The sequence below is a fragment of the Ovis canadensis genome, chromosome 20, assembly GCF_042477335.2.
Source record: "Ovis canadensis isolate MfBH-ARS-UI-01 breed Bighorn chromosome 20, ARS-UI_OviCan_v2, whole genome shotgun sequence".
Lineage (NCBI taxonomy): Eukaryota > Metazoa > Chordata > Mammalia > Artiodactyla > Bovidae > Ovis > Ovis canadensis.
This window is the reverse complement of record NC_091264.1, coordinates 18276666-18295349: the sequence shown is the minus strand read 5'-3', so window position 1 is coordinate 18295349 and position 18684 is coordinate 18276666. Positions and strand designations below refer to the sequence as shown.

Below are 18684 nucleotides of genomic sequence, written 5' to 3'. Positions count from 1 at the left end.
CCTCCATGTTGATGGCTGTTGACTGATCTGGGTGGTGGTTGCTGAAGGTTGGGACGACTGTGGCAGTTTCTTAAACTGAGACAGCAGTCAAGTTTGCGGCATTGACTGACTCTTCCTTTCATGAATGACTTCTTTGTAGTCTGCAGTGCTGCGTGATAGCGTTTTACCCACAGTAGAACTTCTTTCAAAACTGGAGTCGATCCTCTCAAGCCCTGCTGCTGTTTTATCAACTAAGTTTATGTCATATTTCAAATCCTTGCTTGTCATTTCAACAGTCATCACAGCATCTTCACTAGGGTAGATTCCTTCTCAAGAAACCACTTTCCTTGCTCATCATCCATTACAGGTTTATCTTGAGATTGCAGCAGTTCAGTCACATCTTCATGCTCTACTCCTAATTCTGGTTCTCTTGCTCTTTCCACCACATCTGCAGTTCCGTTTTCTATGGAGTTCTTGAACCCCTCAAAGTCATCCGTGAAAGTTGGAATCAACTTCTTCCAAACTCCTGTTGCTGTTGGTATTTTGACCTCTTCACATCTTCCCGATCATGAGGTTTTTTTTTTAACTTTAAAATTTTAATTTTGTTTTGGTGTATAGCCAATTAACAATGTTGTGGTAGTTTCAGGTGAATAGCAAAGCAACTCCGCCGTACATATACATGTATCCATTCTCCCCCGAGACCTCCTCCCTTCCTGGCTGGCACATAACATTGAGCAGTGTTCCGCATGCTATACGATAGTTCCTGTTGGTTATCCATTTTAAATAGCAGTTTGTACATGGCCTTCCCAAAGTCCCTAACTATCCCTTTCCCCTGGCAACCATAAGTTCATTTTCTAACTCTAAGAGTCTCTTTCTGTTTTGTAAGTAAATTCCTTTGTATCAGTTCTTTTTAGATTCCACATGTAAGGGATGTCATACAATATTTCTCCTTCTCTGTCTGACAGACTTCTCTCAGTATGACATTCCTTAGGTCCATCCATGTTGCTGCAAATGGCATTATTTCACTCTTTTTAATGGCTGAGTGATACACCATTGTATATATGTACCACTTCTTGTTTATCCGTTCCTCTGTTGGTTGAGGTTTAAGTTGCTTTCATGTCTCAGCTATTGTAAACAGTGCTGCAGTGAGTGAAGGACAGGGGTGCGTGTCTCCTTTCGGATCGCATTTTTCTCCAGCTGTATGCCCAGGAGTGGGATTGCAGGGTCACATGGTAGCTCTGTTCAGTGTTTTCAGGAACCTCCATACCATTCTCCATACTGGCTGTACCAATTTACATTGCAGCCAAGAGTATAACAGGGTTCCCTTTTCACCACACTCTTTCCAGCAGTTGTTGCTTGTGGGTTTTTTGAAGATAACTGTTCTGACTGGTATGAGAGGATACCTCATTGTAGTTTTCATTTGCATTTCTCTAATACTTAGAGATGCTGAACATCTGTTCATAGGTGTATCTGTATGTCCTCATTGGAGAAATGTATGTTCCAGTCTCTGCCCATTTTTTGAGTGGGTTATTTGTTTTGATGCTGTTAAGTGTCATAAAATGTAAATTTTGGAGAATAATCCCTATCAGTCACATCATTTGCAAATATTTTCTCCCATCTTCTGGGTTGTCTTTCATTTTGTTTATTGTTTCCTTTGCTGTGCAGAAGTGTTTAAGTAGGTCCCATTTGTTTATTTTTGTTTTTATTTCATTATTCTGGGAGATGTATCAAAAAAGATGCTGCTGTAATTTATGTTAGAGCATGTTCTGCCTATGTTTTCCTCTAAGAGTTTATATAGTCTTGTCTCACATTAAGGGCTTTAATCCATTTTGAGCTTATTTTTGCATATGGAATTAAGGAATGAGCTAATTTAATTTTTTTACATGTTGCTGTCGTCTTTTCCCAGCACCATTTGTTGAAGAGACTGTCTTTCCACCATTGTGTAAACTTGCCTACTTTGTCATGGATTAGCTGGCCTTAACTGTTTGGGCCTATTTCTGGGTTTTCTGTCCTGTTCCGTTGATCTATATTTCTATATTGATGCCACTACCATACTGCTTTGATGACTGTAACTGCATTGTTGTTCAGTTGCTCAGTCATGTCCAACTCTTTGCAACCCCAGGGACTGCAGTGCACCAGGTTTTCCTGTCCTTCAGTATCTCTCAGAGTTTGCTCAAACTCATGTCCATTGAGTTGGTGATGCCACCCAACCATCTCGTCCTCTGTCCCACTCCACCAGTCTTTCCCAGCATCAGGGTCTTTTTCAATGAGTTGATGCTTCCAATCAGATGCCCAAAGTATTGGAGCTTCAGATTCAGCATCAGTCCTTCCAATGAATATTTAGGGTTGATTTCCTTTAGGATCGACTGGTTCAATCTCCTCACTGTCTAAGGGACTCTAGAGAGTCTTCTCCAACACCACATTAGAAAGCATCAATACTTTGGCACTTGGCCTTCTTTGTGGCCCAGCTCTCACATCCATACATGACTACTGGAACAAACCATAGCTTTGACTAGACGGACCTTTGCCAGCAGAGTGATGTCACTGTTTTTTAATATGCTGTCTAGGTCTGTCATAGCTTTTCTTCCAAGGAGCAAGTGTCTTTTAATTTCATGGCTGCAGTCACCATTCACAGTGATTTTGGAGCTTAAGAAAAAATATCTGTCACAGTTTCCATTTTTACTCCATCTGTTTGCCATGAAGTGATGACTGGATGCTGTGATCTTAGTTTTCTGTATGCTGGGTTTTAAGCCAACTTTTTTCACTCTCCTCTCACTGTCATCAAGAGTCTCTCTAGTTCTTTTTCACTTTTTGCCATTAGGGTGGTATCTGCATATCTGAGGTTGTTGATATTTCTCCCTGTGATCTTGATTCCGTCTTGTGATTCATCCAGCCTGGCATTATGCATGATGTACTCTGCATATTATATCTACTACTATGGGCAAGAATCCCTTAGAAAAAATGAAGTAGCCATCATAGTCAACAGAAGAGTCCAAAATGGAGTACTGGATGCAGTCTCAACAACGACAGAATGATCTCTGTTCGCTTCCAAGGCAAACCATTCAGTATCACGGTAATCCAAGTCTGTGCCCCAACCAGTAATGCTGAAAAAACTGAAGTTGAATGGCTCTATGAAGACCTACAAGGCATTCTAGAACTAACACCCAAAAAACATGTCCTCTTCATTATAGGGGACTGGAATGCAAAAATAGAAAGTCAAGAAACACCTAGAGTAACAGGCAAATGAGGCCTTCGAGTACAGAATGAAGCAGGGCAAAGGCTAATAGAGTTTTGCCAAGAAAATACACTTGTCATAGGAAATACCCTTTCCCAACAACACGAGAGAAGACTGTACACATGGACATCACCAGATGGCCAACACTGAAATCAGATAGATTATATTCTTTGCAGCCAAAGATGGAGAAACTCTATACGGTCAGCAAAAACAAGACCCGGAGCTCACTGTGGCTAAGATCATAAACTCCTTATTGCCAAATTCAGACCTAAATTGATGAAAGTAGGGAAAACCATTAGATAATTCAGGTATGACCTAAATCAAATCCCTTGCAATTATACAGTGGAAGTGACAAATAGATTCAAGGGATTAGATATGATAGGCAGAATGCCTGAAGAACTATGGATGGAGGTTCGTGACACTGTACAGGAGGCAGGGATCTAGATCATCCCCAAAGAAAAGAAATGCAAAAAGGCAAAAGGGTTGTCGGAGGAGGCCTTACAAATAGCTGTGAATAGAAGAGAAGCAAAAAGCAAAGGAGAAAAGGAAAGCTATACCCATTTGAATGCACGGTTTTCCAAAGAATAGCAAGGGGAGATAAAGCCTTTCTCAGTGATCCATGCAAAGAAATAGAGGAAAACAATAGAATGGGCAAGTCAAGAGATGGCTTCAAGAAAATTAGAGATATCAAGGGAACATTTCATGCAAAGATGAGCTCAATAAAGGACAAAAATGGTATGGACCTAACAGAAGCAGAAGATATTAAAAAGAGGTGGCAAGAATACACAGAACTATACAAAAAAGATCTTCATCACCTAGATAATCACGATGGTGTGATCACTCACCTAGAGCCAGACATCCTGGAATGTGAAGTCAAGTGGGCCTTAGGAAGCATCACTGCAAACAAAGCTAGTGGAGGTGATGGAATTCCAGTTGAGCTATTTCAGATCCTAAAGGATGATGCTATTAAAGTGCTGCACTCAATATGCCAGAAATTTGGAAAACTCAGCAGTGGCTACAAGACTGGAAAAGGTCAGTTTTTATTCCAATCCCAAAGAAAGGCAATGCTAAAGAATATTCAAACTACCGCACAATTGCACTCATCTCACACACTAGTAAAGTAATGCTCAAAATTCTCCAAGCCAGGCTTCAGCAGTATGTGAACCGTGAAGTTCCAGATGTTCAAGCTAGTTTTAGAAAGGCAGAGGAACCAGAGATCAAATTGCCAACATCCACTGGATCATCGAAAAACCAAGAGAGTTCCAGAAAAACATCTGTTTCTGCTTTATTGACTATGCCAAAGCCTTTGACTGTGTGGATCACAGTAAACTGGAAAATTCTGAAAGGGATGGGAATACCAGACCATCTGACCTGCCTCTTGAGAAACCTATATGCAGGTCAGGAAGCAGCAGTTAGAACTGGACATGGAACAACAGACTGGTTTCAAATAGGAGAAGGAGTATGTCAAGGCTGTATATTGTCACCCTGCTTATTTAACTTATATGCAGAGTACATCATGAGAAACGCTGGGCTGGGTGAAACACAAGCTGGAATCAAAATTGCTGGGAAAAATATCAATAACCTTAGATATGCAGATGATACCACCCATATGGCAGAAAGTAAAGAAGAACTAAAAAGCCACTTGATGAAAGTGAAAGAGGAGAGTGAAAAGTTGGCTTAAAGTTCAGCGTTCAGAAAACTAAGATCATGGCATCCGGTCCTATCACTTCATGGCAGATAGATGGGGAAAAAGTGGAAGCAGTGACTGACTCTAGTTTTGGGGGCTCCAGAATCACTGCAGATGGTGATTGCAGCCATGAAATTAAAAGATGCTTCCTTCTTGAAAGTTATGACCAACCTAGATAGCATATTAAAAAGCAGAGACATTACTTTGTCAGCAAAAGTCTATCTAGCCAAGGCTGAGGTCTTTCCAGTGGTCATGTATGAATGTGAGTGTTGGACTGTAAAGAAGGCTGAGTGCTGAAGGATTGATGCTTTTGAACTGTGGTGCTGGAGATGACCCTTGAGAGTCCCTTGGACTTCAAGAAGATCCAACCAGTCCATCCTAAAGGAGATTAGTCCTGAATGTTCATTGGAAGGACTGATGTTGAAGCTGAAACTCCAATACTTTGGCCACCTCATGCGAACAGCTGACTCATTGGAAAAGACCCTGATGCTGGGAAAGATTGAAGGCAGAAAGAAGGGATGACAGAGGATGAGATGGTTGGATGGCATCACCAACTCAATGGACATGAGTTTGGGTTAACTCTGGGAGTTGGTGATGGACAGGGAGGCCTGGCGTCCTGCAGTCTAATGAGTTGCGAAGAGTCTGACGCAACTGAGCAATTGAACTGAACTCTGCATATAAGTTAAATAAGCACAGTGACAATATACAGACTTACCATACTCCTTTCCCAATTTTGAAGCAGTCGTTTGTCCCATGTCCAGTTCTAACTGTTGCTTCTTGACCTGCCTTATAGGTTTCTCAGGAGGTAGGTAAGGTGTTCTGGTACTCCCGTCTCTTGAAGAACTTTTCACAGTTTCTTGTGGTCCGTACAGTCATAAGCTTTAGCGTAGTCAATGAAGCAGAAGTAGATGTTTTTCTGGAATTCTCTTGCTTCATCTGTGATCCAGTGGATATTTGCAATTTGCTCTCTGGTTTCTCTGCCTTTTTTATATCCAGTTTGTACATCTGGAAGTTCTCAGTTAATGTACTGCTGAAGCCTTGCTTGAAGGATTTTGAGCATTATATTGCCCTCATGTGAAATGAGCGAAGTTGTGTGGTGGTTTGAGCATTCTTTGCTATTGCCCTTCTTTGGGATTGGAATGAAAACTGACCTTTTCCAATTCTGTGGCCACTGCTGAGTTTTCTAAATTTGCTGGCATATTGGGTAGAGTGCTTTAACAGCATCATCTTTTAGTATTTGAAATAGCTCAGCTGGAATTCTGTCACCTCAACTAGCTTTGTTCATAGTTAATGCTTCTTAAGGCCTATTTGACTTCACACTTCAGGATGTCTGGCTCTATGTAAGTGACCACACCATCATGGTTATCTAAGTCCTTAAGACTTTTTTTGCCCAGTTCTGTATTTTTGCCACCTCTTCTTAATCTCTTCTGCTTCTGTTTGTTTCTTGCTGTTTCTGTCCTCTATTGAGCCCATCTTTGCATGAAATGTTCCCCTGCTATCTCTAATTTTCTTGAAAAGATCTCTAGTCTTTCCCCTTGTATTGTTTTCTTCTATTTCTTTGCATTGTTCCCTTAAGAACACTTTCTTATCCTCCTTTCTAGTCTTTGGAAGTCTGCATTCAGTTGGATGTTTCTTTCCCTTTCTCCTTTGCCTTTTGCTTGTCTTCTTTTCTCAGCATTTGTACGGCCTTGTCAGATAACCATTTTACCCTCTTGCATTTCTTTTTCTTTGGGATGGTTTTGGTACCATGTTAAGAACCTTTTGTACCATGTTATGAACCTCCATCTATAGTTTTTCAGACACTCTTCTATAAGGTCTAATTTCTTGAATCTATTTTCCAGTTCCACCATATAATCATAAGAAATTTCATTTAGGTCATACCTGAATGGACTAATTTTCTTACTTTCTTCAATTTAACCCTGAATTTTGCAATAAGGAGCTCATGATCTAAGCAGTAGTCAGCTCCTCGTCTTGTTTTTGCTGCCTGTTTAGAACTTTTCCATCTTTGGCAGCAAAGAATATAATCGGTCTAATTTCTGTATTGACCATCTGGTGATGTCCATGTGTAGAATCATCTCTGGTATTGTTGGAAGAGGGCATTTGCTATGACCAGTGTGTTCTCTTGGCAACATTCTGTTAGTTTTTGCCTTGCTTCCAAGGCCAAACTTGCCTGTTATTCCAGGTATCCCTTGACTTCCTACTTCTGCATTCCAATCCCCTGTGATAAAAAAAGATATCTTTTTTTGGTGTTAGATCTAGAAGGCCTTGTAGTTCTTCATAGAATTGTTTGACTTCAGCTTCTTCAGCGTTAGTCATTGGATTACTGTGTTACTTGGATTACTAAAATGTTGAATGGTTTGCCTTGGAAATGAACCAAGAGATCATTCTGTTGTTTTTAAGACTGTACCCAGTACTTCATTTCGAATTCTTTTGTTTACTATGAGGGCTACTCCATTTCTTCTAAGGGATTCTTGCCCACAGTAGTAGATATAATGGTCATTTGACTTAAATTTGTCCATTCCCATCCATTTTAGTACATTGATCTCTAAAATGTTAATAGTCACTCTTATTTGACCACGTCCAGTTTACCTGGATTCATTGACTTAACATTCCAGGTTCCTATTCAATATTGTTCTTTATAGCATTGGGCTTTACTTTCACCATCATACACATCCTCAACTGGGTGTCATTTCCGCTTTGGCTCAGCCCTTCATTCTGTCTGGAGCTATTTCTCTGTTCTTCCCCAGTAGCGTATTGGACACCTATCAGCCTGCATGGTTTATCTTCCAGTGTCAAATCTTTTTACCTTTCCATACTTTTCCTAGGGTTCTCTAGGCAAGAATACCGAATTGCTTTGCTATTGTAAAGTCAGGGCCTGATTCCTCCAGCTCCATTTCTCTTTTTCAGGATTGATTTGACTGTTCAGAGTCTTTTGTCTCTCCATACACATTTTGAGATTTCCTGTTCTAGTTCTGTGGAAAATGTCATTGATAGGGATTGCATTGAATCTGTAGGTTGCTTTGGCTCGTATAGTCATTTTTGAGTTAGTACTGATTCTTCCAGTCTGCAAGCATGGTATATCTTTCCGTTTGTTTATGTGTTCTTTTATTTCTTTCATCAGCATCTTAATAGTTTTTAGAGTACATGTCTTTTGTTTCCTTGGGTAGGTTTATTCCTAAGTTGTTTTTTTTTTTTTTTTCCTTTGATGTTATGGTAAATGGAATTGCTATATTTAGTATCAGGTCATCTGCAAACAGTGACAGTTTAACTTCTTCTTTTCCAATTTAGAGTCCTTTTGCTTCTTTTTCTCACTGATTGCTATAGCTGAGACTTCCAAAACTGTGTTGAATAAAAGTGGTGAGAGTGGGCATCATTGTCTTGTTCCTGATCTTAGAGTGAATGTTTTCAGCTTTTCACCATTGAGTATGATGTTAGCTGTACATTTGTCATGTATGGCCTTTATTATGTTAAGGAGCCTGGCAGGCTGCAGTCCATAGGGTTGCAAAGAGTTGGACACCATTGGGCAGTTACACTACTGTGTTCTGTGTACCCTCTTTGCCCCCTGTCTGGAGAGTTTTTCCTCATTCATGAATGATGAACTGTGTCAAAAGCTTTTTAGTCTGTTGAGATGATCGTATGGTTTTTATTCTTCGGTTTGCTGATGTGGTGTGTCACATGGATTGATTGGTGGATGCCTTGCATCCCTGGGATGAATTCCACTTGATCATCATTATGATCTTTTTAATATACTGTTGGATTGGTAGTATTCTGTTGAGAATTTTTGCATCTGTGTTCATCAGTGGCTTTGTTATTGTTTAGCCACTAAATCGTGTCTGACTCTTGCATCCACATGGATGCAAGATGCCTGCCAGGCGTCGCTGTCCATAGGATTCTCCAGGCATGAATACTGGAATGAGTGGCTATTTCCTTCTGCAGGGGATCTTCCCGACCCAGAAATTGAACTTGAATTTCCTGCATTTGCAGGCAGATTCTTTACCACTGAGCCACTAGGAAAGCACTAGGAAATCATCAGTGGTACTGGCCTGTAATTCTGCAATTTTCTTGTGGTATCTTTGTCTGCTTTTGGTATCAGGGTGATGGTGGCCTCATAAAATGAGTTTTGAAGTTTTCCTTCCTCTCCAGTTTTTTGAAACAAGTTTCAGAAGGATAGGTGTTAACTCTTCTCTAAATGATAAAATTTGCCTGTGAAGCTGTCAGGTCCTGGAGTTTTGTTTATTGGGAGGTTTTTAATCATGGTTTCAATTTCAGTGCTTGTGATTGGCTTGCTCATATTTTCTATTTCTTCCTGGTTCAGTCTAGCGAGACTGTACCTTTCTAAGAATTTGTCCATTTCTACCAGGCTGTCCATTTTATTGGCATGCAGTTCTTCATAGTAGTCTCTTATGACCCTTGACATTTCTGTGGAGTCAGTTGTAAATTTTCCTTTTCCAGGTTTGATTTTATTGAGTTGAGTCCTCTCTTTTTCTTAATGAGTCTAGCTAAAGGTTTTTCAATTTTTATCTTTTCAAAGACCTAGCTTTTAGATTCATTGATCTTTGCGATTGTTTTATTTGTTTCTATTTCATTTATTTTTGCTTAGATATTTATGATTTCCTTCCTTTTGTAAGGCTTAGGTTTTCTTTGTTTTTCTCTTTAGGTTTTCTTTTTCTAGTTGTTTTAGATGTAAGGTTAAGTTGTCTATTTGAGACTTTTCTTGTTTCTTGAGGTAAAGATTGTATTGCTATAAGCTTCCCTCTTAGAACTAACTGCTTTTGCTGCATCTCATAGGTTTTGGACCGTTGTGCTTTTGTTTTCATTTGTTTCTAGGTATTTTAATTTCCTCTTTGATTTCTTTAGTGATCCAGTGGTCGTTTAATAGCATATCACTTAACTGCCACATGTTTATGTTTCTTAGAGTTTTTTTCTTATAGTTTATTTCTAATCTCATAGTGTTGTGATCATTAAAGATGCTTGATACGATTTCAATTTTCCAAAATTTACCAAGGGTCACCTTATGGCCCAGCATGTGGTCAGTCCTGGAGAATGTTCTGTGTATGCTTGATAAGAATGTGCAGTCTGTTGGAATATTCTATAAATATCAATTAAGTCCAACTTGTCTAAAGTGTCATTTAAGGCCTCTATTTCCTCATTAATTTTCTGTCCAGATGGTCTCTCCATTGATGAAAGTAGAGTATTAAGTCCCCCACTAATACTGTGTTCCTGTCGATTTTTCCCTTTATGTTCATTAATATATGCCTTGTGCATTGAGGTGTTCCTGTGTTGGGTGTATATATATTTATAATTGTTGTATCTTCTTCTTGGATTGAATCCTTGATCATTATGTAGTGTCCTTCTCTGTCTCTTATAACAGTCTTTGTAAGTTTATTTTGTCTGATATGAGTAATGCTGCTCCATCTTTCTTATCATTTCCATTTGTGTGAAATACCTTCTCCTATCCTCTTACTTTCAGTCTGTAAGTGTCCCTAGATCTGAGGTGGGTCGCTTGTAGATAACATGTGTATGAGCCTTGTTTTTGTATCCATCCAGCCAGTCTTATGTCTTTTGCTTGGTGCATTTAAATTTTAGGTAATTAATGATATGTATGATCCTATTACCATTCTTGGTTGTTGCTGCTTCCCTTTCATCACTTGGACTATATCATGCCATTCCCTTCTGGCTTGTAGAGTTTCTGTTGAAAAATCAGCTGGTAACCTTGTGGGATTTCCCTTTCATGCTCTTTTTCCTTTTTCCCTTGTTGCTTTTAATATTTTATCTTTGTCTTTAATTTTTGTCAGTTTGATTACTGTGTGTTTCAGTGTGTCTCTCCTTAGTATATCCTGCCTGGTACTCTGCACCTCCTGGACATAGTTGACTGTTTCCTTTCTCATGTTGGGAAAGTTGCCAGCTGTTATCTTTTCAAATATTTCCTTGGGTCCTTTCTGTCTTTCTCTCTCCCCTTCTGGGACCCCTATTATGAGAATATTGGTGTGGTTAATGTTGTCCCAGAGGCCTCTTAGTCTGTCTTCATTTCTTTTCATTCTTTTTTCTATATTCTGTTTTGCAGCATGATTTCTGCCATTCTGTCTTCCAGATCACTTATCCATTCTTCTGCCACAGTTATTCTGCTATTGATTCCTTCTAGTGAGGAGATGGTTGGATGGCGTTACCAACTCAATGGATTGGAATTTGAGCAAGCTCCAGGAGTTGGTGATGGACAGGGAAGCCTGGTGTGCTGCAGTCCATGGGGTTGCAAAGAGTTGGACACGACTGAGTGACTGAACTGAACCGAGTGTATTGTTCATTTCTGTTAGTCCTTTAATTCTTCTAGGTCTTTGGTAAACATTTATTGCGTCTTCCCCGTTCTTTTTCCAGGATCCTAGATCATCTTCGCTATTATTATTCTGAATTCTTTTTCTGGAAGGTTGCCTGTCTCCAGTTCATTTAGTTGTTTTGGGGGGATTTATCTTGCTCCTTCATCTGGTATGTAATCCTGTTCCTTTTCATTTGGTTAGCTTTCTGTGATTGCGGTTTTCTTCTTGGGAATTGCAGGATTGTAGTTCTTGTTTCTTCTGTCTGCCCTGTAGTGAATGAGGATAAGAGGTTTGTGCAGGCTTCTTGATGGACGGGACTGGCTGTGGGGAAAACTGGGTCTTGCTCTGATGGGCAGGGCCATACTCAGGAAAACTTTGATCCAATTGTCTGCTGATGGGTGGGGCTGCGCTCCCTCCCTATTAGTTGTTGGACCTGAGTCACCCAGTCCTAGAGTCTGTAGGTTCTATGGTGGGGCTGATCACAGCCTCTAAGAGAACTTACACCAAGATGTGTCTGCCAGGACCCCTTTCCCCCTGGCAGGCCACTCCCAACCCTTGCCTTCTGTAGGAGATCCTGAAACACTCAAGGCAGGTCTAACTCAATATCCTGTGGGGTTACTGCTCCTTCCCCTGGGTCCTGGTGGACACACGGTTTTGTTTTTGCCCTCCAAGAACAGAGTCTCTGTTTCTCTCAGTCCTGTGGAATTTCTATAATCAAATCTCACTGGCTTTCAAAGTCAGAGTCCCTGGGGATTACCTGTCTGCTTGCCTGATCCCCAGCTGAAAAGCGTGATGTGGGGCCTCCGTTCAGTTGAGTTGCTCCATCATGTTCAACTCTTTTTGACCACATGGCCTGCAGCACACCAGTCTTCCCTGTCCAGCAACAACTCCTGGAGCTTGCTCAAACTCACATCCATCTAGTCAGTGATGCCGTCCACCCATCTCATCCTCTGTCTTCAGAGCACTTTAACAGCATGACATTCAGTGTAACACTTCAGATGCCATCCAGCCAGTCTCCTCTCACCTTCAGTTTTTGCCAGGATCAGGGTCTTTTCCAGTGAGTCAGCTCTTCGCATTAGGTAGCCAAAGTACTGGAGTTTCAGCTTCAGCGTCAGTCCTTCCAATGAGTATTCAGGACTGATTTCCTTTTTCAACTGACTGGTTTGACCTCCTTATAGTCCAAGGGACTCTCAAGAGTCTTCTCCAGCACCAGAGTTCAAAAGCATCAGTTCTTCAGTGCTCAGCTTTCCTTATGGTTGAACTCTCACATCCAGACTTGACTACTGGAAAAACCATAGCTCTGACTAGACAGACCTTTGTCAGCTTTTTACTGTGCTGCCTAGGTTGGTCATAGCTTTTCTTCCAAGGAGCAAGAGTCTTTTAATTTCATGGCTGCAGTTACCATCTACAGTGATTTTAGAGCCCAAGAAAATAAAGTTTCTTACTGTTTCCATTATTTCCCCATCTGTCTGCCATGAAGTGATGGGACCAGATACCATGATCTTAGTTTTTTGAATGTTGAGTTTTAAGCCAGCTTTTTCACTCTAATCAAGAGGCTCTTTAGTTCTTCGCTTTCTGCCATAAGGGTGATGTCATCTGCATATCTGAGGTTATTGATATTTCTCCTGATAATCTTTATTCCAGCTTGTCATCAGTTTGCATGATACACTCTGCATATGTTAAATAAGCAGGGTGACAGTATACAGCCTTGATGTACTCCTTTACCGATTGGAATCAGTCCATTGTTCCATGTCCAGCTCTTAACTGTTGCTTCTTTACCTGCATACAGATTTCTCAAGAGGCAGGTAAGGTGGTCTGGTATTCCCAGCTCTTGAGGAATTTTCCACAGTGTGTTGTGATCCACACAGTCAAAGGCTTTGGCATAATCAATAAAGCAGAAACAGATGTTTTTCTGGAACTCTTTTGGCTTTTCAGTGATCCAGCGGATGTTGGCAGTTTGATTGCTGGTTCCTATACCTTTTCTAAATCCAGCTTGAACATCTGGAAGTTCACAGTTCATGTACTGTTAAAGCCTGGCTTGGAGAATTTTGAGCATGTGAGAAGAGTTCAGTTGTGCAGTAGTTTGAACATTCTTTAGCATTGCCTTTCTTTGGAATTGGAATAAAAACTGACCTTATCTAGTCCTGTGGCCAGTGGCCACTGCTGAATTTTCCAAGTTTGCTGGCATATTGAGTGCAGCAATTTCACAGCATCATCTTTTAGGATTTGAAATAGCTCAATGGGAATTCCATCACCGCCACTAGTTTTGTTCGTAGTGATGCTTCCTAAGGCCCACTTGACTTCACATTCCAGGATGTCTGGCTCTAGGTGAGTGATCACACCATCGTGATTATCTGGGTCATGGAGATCTTTTTTGTATAGTTCTTCTGTGTATTCTTGCCACCTCTTCTTAATATCTTCTGCTTCTGTTAGGTCCATACCATTTCTGTCCTTTATTGAGCTCATCTTTGCATGAAATGTTCCCTTGGTTTCTCTGATTTTCTTGAAGACATCTCCCAACTTGCCCATTCTATTGTTTTCGTCTGTTTCTTTGCATGGATCACTGAGGAAGGCTGTCTTACCTCTCCCAGCTATTCTTTGGAACTCTGTGTTCAGATGGTTATAGCTTTCCTTTTCTCCTTTGCTTTTTGCTTCTCTTCTATTCACAGCTATTTGTAAGGCCTCCTCCAACAACCCTTTTGCCTTTTTGCATTTCTTTTCCTTGGGGATGATCTTGATCCCTGCCTCCTGTACAATGTCATGAATCACTATCCATAGTTCTTCAGGCACTCTGACTATCATATCTAATCCCCTGAATCTATTTGTCACTTCTACTGTATAATCATAAGGGATTTGATTTAGGTCATACCTGAATGGTCTAATAGTTTCCCCTACTTTCTTCCATTTAAGTCTGAATTTGGTAATAAGGTGTTCATGATCTGAGCCACAGTCAGCTCTTGTTCTTGTTTTTGCTGACCATATAGAATTTCTCTATCTGTGGCTGCAAAGAGTATAATCAATCTGATTTCGGTATTGACCATCTGGTGATGTCCATGTGTAGAGTCTTCTCTTGTGTTGTTGGGAGAGGGTTTTTGCTATGACCAGTGTGTTCTCTTGGCAACTCTCTTAGTCTTTGCCCTGCTTCATTCTGTACTCCCAAGGCCAAATTTGCATGTTACGCCAGGTGTTTCTTGACTTCCTACTTTTGTATTCCAGTCCCCTATAATGAAGAGGACATGTGTTTTGGGTGTTAGTTCTAGAATGTCTTGTAGGTCTTCATAGAACCGTTCAGCTTCTTCAGCATTACTGGTCGGGGCATAGACTTTAATTACTGTGATATTGAATGGTTTGCCTTGGAAACAGAGATCATTCTTTCATTTTTGGAATTGCATCCAAGTACTGCATTTCGGACTCTTTCGTTGACTATGATGGCTACTCCATTTCTTCTGAGGGATTCTTGCCCATGGTAGTAGATATAATGGTCATCATATGATGGTCATCTAGCTACAGGCCTGCCTTTAAGCCTGTCTAGTCTTTGGGTATTCCTTTCTCACTGAGCTTAATCATTGCCAGCTTTTGGTTTAATTTGAGAAACTGAGACTCTTCATTTCACTAGAACACTTAGAGGCCACTGCGGGGTTATTAATGGGCCTGCCTTCAATATTGTGTCTCAAGGAGTAGGGTGCCCAGGAGGGCAGAAAGGCAGCAAAGGGCAAGTTGGCGGAGCGATCAGAATGTACAGAACATTTATTAGTTAAGTTTGCTGTCTTGTATGGGCATGGTTTGTGGTGCACCCAAGCGATTACAGTGGTAACATCAGTGATCACCATAACAATATAATAATGATGGAAAAGTGTGAAATACCATGGATATCATCGAAATGTGACCGCAGGTTAGCAAATGCTGTTGGATCAGCGACATTGATAAGCCCAGTCAAGGTGAAGTTGCCACGGACCTTCAATTGGTAATAAAAGAAAACAGTACTAAAGCACAGCACAGTGGAATATGGTGCATTTGCCACGTTTGATAGGAAACCGTATACAAAGAAGAGGATTAGGATTTAAGATAGAAACCCACTGACCTGGATGAGGCTTTTAGTGAGTCCAGCTTTCCTGATTGACCACTCTTTTAATTCAGCGAGCAGCCTTAACATACTTGTAAAAAATCCACTAATGCATACATTCATGTAGAACGACACCAAAGAATTTCACACACATTACTGTGGTTCTGCTGAACGTCTCTGTGAGTCTTCCGCTTACTAGTCAGGTTTGGAGCAGTTGTCTACTTTCCTGAGGTTTCAGCAGCACCCTGTGCTGGAACTGCCTATTCTGCCTTCTACTCTGGTACTTTTTTTCTAGAAACATTTTTATCCTAGTATTTGTTTTTCCTTATAGAGTTTTTAGATATATCTGTTCTTCTGTTCTGGCTTCTTTCGTTTGACTCCTCGTTTGTGCCTGTTGTAAACAACAGTGTTGTTTATTGTTCTAAACACGACAGGGGGAAACACCAACTGGAAGCCCCCGGCCCACTGTAAGGTCTACAACTACCTGAACCGCATCGGCTGCTTCTTCCTGCATCCTCGCTGCAGCAAGAGAAAAGATGCTGCCGACTTTGCCATATGTATGCATGTGAGTCATTGCTTTATTCAGAATCTTCTGTGACTCTAGGACCCCTTTGATGAATTTTCCCACTTAAATCGTAATGACACTGTAGATTCCTTTCTAGTGCTGTGTCTTTGGTATAAAACCTTTTGCATCAAGTTCTACTTAAGACTGTTGGGAGCAGGAACGTGTAGCACGTGTTTACTGCTTCATCCCCAGTCTAGCCAGCTCTCGGCTGTGCATGGTAGAACCGTAACTGTGTGTAGAATAGATGATCAGGCGGTGTCACTCTCTGACGCATGAGGCGCTTCCACATTTAACATCTCTGAAATGAGCAGGCCCTGTGACAGTCACTGTTGGCCCAGGTGAAATCTGCATTTGCTTCTGTCTCAGCTAGTTGCCTGGAGAAACGACCCACTTGAGACCCAGTTTAAATTAAATTTTCTGCTTAAGCTTTTCTGTGTCACACTGATAACATGAATTTACTCTGTAGACTTGTTGATTGCTGCTTATATTTTAAACCACAAGATAATTTCTTTTTCCATCTAGCCAGTTTTAAGGTTGAGCTTGCTTGCTTTACTGTGACTTTGCTTACTTTAGCCCTGTTACTACTGTTCCACCTTTATATGGGGGCCTCCTCTTTTTTTCTTTCTCTCTTAGTGGCACATTAAACAGTTTATCTTAAAATTGACAGCACTTTACATTTTTAAAATATGGTATTAATATATTTTATTTATGAATGAGATCTTTATATCATACTTTAGTGGGAGCAAGGGGACATGCGAAATACACCTTTCTAGGTAGGCGTTCATTCTGAAACAGCTGTAACTTGATTGGAAGCACAGATGCTGATTTGACGTGTGTCATTTGTTCCAACTTAGGCTGGCCGTCTAGATGAACAGCTGCCCAAGCAGATTCCTTTCACCATCCTCTCAGGAGATCAAGGTTTTCTGGAGCTAGAGAATCAGTTTAAGAAGACTCAGAGGCCAGCACATATACTCAACCCTCACCACTTAGAGGGAGATATGATGTGTGCCTTGTTAAATAGCATATCTGACACCACCAAAGGTATGCAGCTGCAGCCTCGGGGCAAACCGCCCAAAAGGAGGAGACTTCACTGCTGAGAGAAGCCAATAAACTGCTGCCCACTCTCGCCCTGCGCCTGCTTACTAAACTGCCCCGAGCTCATGCTTGTTGTGTTTCATTCCTTATCTGCTTTCATTTTGAGTGTATTAGAAGGAGGATGAATTCGTGATTTTCTGGAGCCCTTTTTCGTCTGAAGGATAAAATTTATATTCGTGTATTTAATGGTTTGAAATATGCTATTAGAGTCTTGTAAAGCTCAGAATCTGGATCTTCATTTTGTTTTGGAAATTCTAGATTTATCTTCAGTTTTTCAGAAAGCAAAGTGCTTATAGAAGAAACCAGAAAGCAGTAAATATGGCAATACCACCCCCCCCCCAAAAAAAAAGGCATTTAGGAGGTTGACAGTGACAGAATGAAGCCCTGAGTGATTTTTATTACCTTGAAGGACTAGGAGCCCCTGTCCTGCACTCTCTCTGCCTTTCTGAGATTGTTCAGTGAATGGGCATGCTGGTGGCCAGTTTAACTAACCAATATTTAGGAAAGGGTATAATTCTAGGGACCCAGATGGTTTTGTTTTTGTTTTTTTAATTTCTGAAGTAAATGTGGGTAGGAGAGAATAAAAGAATAGTTTTTAAATATCCTAATAAGTTGCAGCCATGAAAAGAGTTTAAAGATATTGATGAATGACTTCAATGAGAAACTGACTACTTCTTGGAATGTTTATTATTTACCTTTACATTTCCCAAGTATGCCCTCCTCTTTGCTAATTTCTTCATTTCATATATGTAGAGCCACATTTTGATTGAAGATCTGTTCTGAAGAACTTTGCTCTGGTCACTCATTGCAGTGGATAAATTCAAAGTTAGGAACCACTGAGCTGCTGGCACACTCGTGCTCTTTAAAGGAAAGTCGACTCTATTTTGCTTATTTATGTCATATTGTAGTACTGAATGTTATCTTCCTATTCTGTAGTTTTTGTTTTCATTCACTTGCTTTTTCTGTTTGTGGCTTTTTTTTTCCTTTTCTTTCTTTTAAAAAAAATTTTAATTAAAATTTTTATTGGCGTATAGTTGATTTATAATGTTGTGTTAGTTTTCAGGTGTATAGCCAAGTGAGTCAGTTATGCATATACCTGTAAACCCTCTTTTTTAGATTCTTTTCCCATATAGGGCATTACTGAGTATTGAGTAGAATTCCCTGTGTTGGTAACTTTTTTTAACCACTTTTTCTTCCATTCTTTTATCATCCCTTCCCCGATCCTTAAAAACATCTATGTAATATTTCATAAAATATTTAATTTTTACCTTTGCCACCCAGGCCAACCCCCTTGTCTTCCTCCTGCTGCTCTTGGGAGCGTTGCTTTGGTATTGAGAGCTGTTATGATTTTGCCTTTTTTTCAACTTTATTTGGAGTGAAAGCTGCATATAAATGGGTATGTTAGGGTTAGAGGTAAGGTGTAGGTTATTGTTACATACTGAAGTTCTTTTATGAATATTTCTTATACTCTACGTATTTTTAAAATCATTTATTCATAGTCAGTGCTCATTTGAACTTACTGCTCTTTGGGGGCACATGTGTACTTTATTTTGAATTTTTGTGATAAACAGAGGCAATGCAATGTATAAAGAAGGGCATGGGCATTTGTTCAAATGCTAAGGTAGCTGCTTCCTAGTAGTGTGGTTTCAGGCAAAGATATTAAACTTTTTGTGAGTCTCACTTTCATATCTATAAGTCTGTAAGAATTAGTGACATGTATAGTGTCTAGAGTCCAACTCTTTGCACCCC

The 18684-nt window shown here is 40.3% G+C and overlaps 1 protein-coding gene across 5 annotated transcripts in view; it reads left to right on the top strand.

Annotated features, from left to right (window-relative positions):
- Positions 1–18684, top strand: part of ZNF451 (zinc finger protein 451) — a 126190-nt gene that overhangs the window by 85987 nt on the left and 21519 nt on the right. For 4 of the 5 annotated variants that reach the window (XM_069564064.1, XM_069564061.1, XM_069564062.1 and 1 more), the window contains exons 12-13: positions 15710–15840; positions 16695–16881. The exons of the other annotated variant lie outside the window; for it this stretch is intronic. In XM_069564064.1, the coding sequence (XP_069420165.1) occupies positions 15710–15840; positions 16695–16881 (318 nt within the window). The remainder of the gene's footprint in view (positions 1–15709; positions 15841–16694; positions 16882–18684) is intronic. 5 annotated transcript variants of the gene reach the window in all.